This window comes from Austrofundulus limnaeus, unplaced genomic scaffold (assembly GCF_001266775.1).
Source record: "Austrofundulus limnaeus strain Quisiro unplaced genomic scaffold, Austrofundulus_limnaeus-1.0 Scaffold208, whole genome shotgun sequence".
NCBI classification, from domain to species: domain Eukaryota; kingdom Metazoa; phylum Chordata; class Actinopteri; order Cyprinodontiformes; family Rivulidae; genus Austrofundulus; species Austrofundulus limnaeus.
Window position 1 is genome coordinate 847,237 of NW_013952610.1, and position 4,241 is coordinate 851,477.

At 37.6% G+C, this 4,241-nt stretch overlaps 2 protein-coding genes across 4 annotated transcripts in view; one reads left to right on the forward strand and one right to left on the reverse strand.

Moving 5' to 3' along the window:
• Nucleotides 1-1,861, forward strand: part of si:dkey-183c6.7 (urea transporter 1) — a 22,063-nt gene extending 20,202 nt beyond the window's left edge. The window contains exon 8 of the mRNA XM_014019074.1: nt 743-1,861. Coding sequence (XP_013874528.1) covers nt 743-925 — 183 coding nt within the window. The 3' untranslated portion in view covers nt 926-1,861. The remainder of the gene's footprint in view (nt 1-742) is intronic.
• The window catches only part of si:dkey-183c6.8 (protein O-GlcNAcase), a 20,580-nt gene continuing 17,540 nt past the window's right edge, over nt 1,202-4,241 (reverse strand). For 2 of the 3 annotated variants that reach the window (XM_014019072.1, XM_014019070.1), the window contains 2 exons: nt 2,953-3,115; nt 1,202-2,862 (listed from right to left, as the gene is read on the reverse strand). In XM_014019072.1, the coding sequence (XP_013874526.1) occupies nt 2,726-2,862; nt 2,953-3,115 (300 nt within the window). In that variant the 3' untranslated portion in view covers nt 1,202-2,725. The remainder of the gene's footprint in view (nt 2,863-2,952; nt 3,116-4,241) is intronic. The other variant, XM_014019071.1, reaches the window with a different exon arrangement.

A 4,241-nucleotide genomic window follows, 5' to 3' on the forward strand; every position in this document is an offset into this window, starting at 1 on the left:
ATATATATATATATATATATACACAGGTAGGTTATTAAGACCAGGAGGCAGGGAAGCAGACTCTTCAAAATAAAACAGCAAGAGGGAAAATTGGCTTTTTAAATTAAAACTAAATGGATAAATCTAAATAGACTTAAAGAACAAACCCTATGAAGCTTTGATCATCAGAGAGCTGCAGAATGTTACAGTGATGTTTGTTTTTTGTGACATTAATTCTATTTGTTAAATTTTTCCCGAAGAAAATGTTTTTTTTATTCCACTTAATTTAACGGCTCATTAATCTCATCAGCACGCTTTTAGATAAAATGATGCTTCAGAGCTCTGCACCCACTCACAATTATCATGTATAATTCCACTAAAGGTTAAACAATATATTATTATTCATGCTGAGGGGTTCGTGACAATTGAAGCGAAGTGTTATTGCACCGTTTCATAACTTATCCAAGTCAATTAGTTAAATCAGGTGATAAAACCAACACATCAGAGCTCAAACTGCTCATTTATTAACTGATGTCCTCGCTTCCCTTCTTCCAACATCCTCATTTATTTTATTACTTTGTGATTAAATCATAATTTATCCTCAGCTTTATCATGATTTGCTTCGATCCATCACAATCAACTGTCTTGCTAAAATGCCTCTCATGTAAATAAATAATAAACCTGATTATTATCAGCATTTAAAATAAAAGGAAGCAGCCACCTCCCTCATATTCATTATTAAATGTCCTCTCTCCCTGCATAGGTCGGTCTCCCAGCATGCAGCTGGGCGTCTACACTAGCATCCACACTGATGTTGCTGTTAACCGGCAGCTTAGCTACGTACCGCATCCCCATTGGTCAAGTGAAGGCTCCTGAAAGCAACCTGCGCCACCGCAGCCAATGGGAGGCTGGGACCACGGAGGACAGGGAGAGCACAGATGTGTAAATATAGTCTCTTATTTTAGTAGTTTTTTTAATATAAAATTACCTTTTTTATATAGAAAATATTCAATTGTTGTAGGTTTTAAAGTGAAAACTGCATAAATATTTGTAAAAAGCTGCCACTGCATCATTTGTCCTCTGATTGGCAGTGCAGGTTCAATAATTAAATATTGAGCGCTGAGGAAAAGAAAACTTTTGTTATTTTTATTCAAGAATTTCTGTTTATGAAGAATCATCACTAGTTTTGACTAAAACAAACGAACAAAAAAACAGGCAGCTGAAAGGGGAAAGAAAAGTTCTTTTAATAAACATGAAAATCAACAAGTTAGTTCAAAAACATTGCTTTAGAGTGACAGTTCTTACTGTTACTTAAAAATAAAAAAACAGACTGAATTCTTCATTTTAGTTTTTTTTATTTGTTACCCTGCATAGACGTGCTGCGCTGCACTGAACCGTTTGTTACAAAACAGAAACAATTATCTGCTGCTTCAACCAGGAGTTAAAATAAAACCTGTTAGTGTCATTAGTGGTGAACAGAATGTTACGATTGTTGGCCTCAGAATTAAAAGTTCATTTTGTCTCCGTTTTTCACAGTGGTTCATGTTGACTGTTTAAATCCCCCCTGCTGTTTTCTACAACACACTTGCCTAAAATTACACACATTTCTAATCACAACACAGAAACACCCCCATCTTTACCCCGAAACATGTTATTTTTTTTTCTTCAAAAGTGCCGTGACGTTTTGGAATGGAGAAACATTTTTTAGACTTTGCTTCACATCGTGCATTTCTTTTTTTATTCTTTTTTTTTGGTCTAAGTGATCTCCAAACTTAACTTTATTATTTATTATTATTGATATTAAGCACCTTAAAGAAAAACGTCATTGAGACTTTCAAAATTAATCGTACAAAAGTGCCTTTCAATCTGATTAAGCATATTTGTAAAAAAAAAAATAAATAAATAAATAAATAAATAAATAAATACTTGCACAAATTGTACTTTTTTTTGAGTGAAATAAAAAGAAATGAACATTCATGGTCCGACATACTTTCAGTGAAAAGTTTTGATTGTGAGTGCTTGTGCTTCATTTGATCGTGTGTGTGTGTGTGTGTGTGTGTGTGTGTGTGTGTGTGTGTGNGTGTGTGTGTGTGTGTGTGTGTGTGTGTGTGTGTGTGTGTGTGTGTGTTTAAGCTCCACACAACACTCAAACAAACTGAACACACACTGGAAATGTTCTGACAGCTGTGAAAACAGGAAGAGGTTTGTTTGACCCAACAGAACCAAATGTAAACTCTGTTACAGTCAGTGTACGAACATATTTTATAGGTTTTTTTGTTTGTTTTTTTGGTGTCTCAGTCTCTACTGAGTTTTAGCATGCAGAAATGAGTTCTTAAGCTTTTTACAACTCTAATGGGTGACACACATCCAATGGGAAGTTGAGTTTGTTTCGAAGCGCATGCCTTTAAAATCGTATTTGCTTGTGTTTTACATGGTCGTACATGTAGCCCTGCTCTGAACAAACCTCCACGATGTTCATGCATGTAAACAATCATTGAGCTAAAAGAGAGTAAACATTATTTGGTTTGATGTTAGGAGTGTTTTTAACACCACACCTCGATGACGACCCATGAAACCATGAGAGCAGTCGTGACAGTTTCCTATTTCCTGTGTTTGAAGACACAAAGAACTTTCATAAACCCGGTACAAGTCGTATCAGTCGACAAGCTGATAGATGTTCATGTTTCTCGTGTTTGTTCGGAGCTGTGGATGTGTGAAGGTGTGTGTGTTTGCGCGTTGAACGTGTTCAGAGCAGCCTCCCCAGCACCACCCCCTCCCTGCTCCTGGCTTCTCCTCTCAGGATTTCCAGGAAGCCCAGTTTGGTTAGGAACTCCAGCCTCTGATGGTCCGTGGGCTGCACCTCGCAGAACACACCCTGAGAACCTGCACCAGGACACACACAGGTAACTTGTTTTAACTTATACTATTATAAACTTGTTTCGTCCACCCGAGGACACACCAGTCTGAGCTCACCGTTGGCCTTGAGCGCGATGAGGAGGGCAGCGATCAGGGTTCGGCTGACGCTGACGTCCACCAGCTCGGGCAGGGCGTCCAGTCGCAGCTGAGAGGGGAAGTGGTAAAGCAGCGAGTCGGGGTACTCCCCCTGGTCCTCCTCCATTAACCGTACCAAGTCCTGCTGAGAGGAGAGCAGAAACACAGGCTGTCTGAGCAGTTTGTGAAGAAGAAAGGGATGTTGTTAAATGCTCCTCATGAGCCACACTTAAGATAAGTCCAGTACAAACTCATTAAATCAGGGTACAGAGAGACAAGATGAAGATTAATCCTAAACTTTAAATAGAATTACATTCTAGTTCAAATGAACTGTCTCTGTTATTAGAAGAATCTGGAGTTCTTTATTTTCTTTTAAATTAATCTGCAGGAAAGAAGCTACACAAGTACACACATCATGCTTTTAAATCCTTCACTTTGGGTCTAAATAAAGTGGAGCTGCAATGTTTTTGTCTGAATTCCTCCTTATTGTAACTCCACAAGCCCCGCCCTTTTTCTGGGGTGTGTCACTCGTTTTGAGGCTGTCTCTTTAAATCCAAACAAGACGCTTTATGCCCCGCCTCCTTCCTGCTTCCAGACAGATTCATTGATAGAAGGGTTTAGGACTATACAGTAGCTGTTCAAAAATGTTTTATTTACAAATTAATCAAAAGGCGTCAACAAGGGAAGACTTTTTCATCCAGTCTTACATGTTGGAGTCAGAGTCTGACCCAGAGCCAGAGGAGAATGAAGACCACCAAATTGTAGTTGGTAAGTTCAGACCTTATTTCGCCAATCTGTCACAAATAATTTGTAATATTTCAGAAAACCTCAAAGAAAATAGAGAAAACTGAACAGGTTGAAAAATACAACCCGAACAGAATATAAAGGTATTTACGCAGCACCAGGAGAAACTAAATTTAACTTTTCTGTACTCCTAGAGACTCAAAGTACACAAGAAAATGTATGTTTCGTGTGTTTCTTGTTTTTCTTTTATTTATCATGAAGTATTTTAATGTACCGTATTTATTCGTGTATAATACGATCTCATGTATAATACGACCCCCACTTTTTTGAGCTTAAAAAGCATAAAAAATTTAATCCTCAAACTACCTCCAATTTCATACAGACTTCAAGATTTTTCAGCCTTTGCAGTCTTTATACATATCAGTAAAATGATCATTGGACTGTTCATTTTATTTTAACAACATATGTACTGAAAGGTACAGTGTTTTGACAACAAATATATATCAGCTGAAGCAGCATCATAAGAA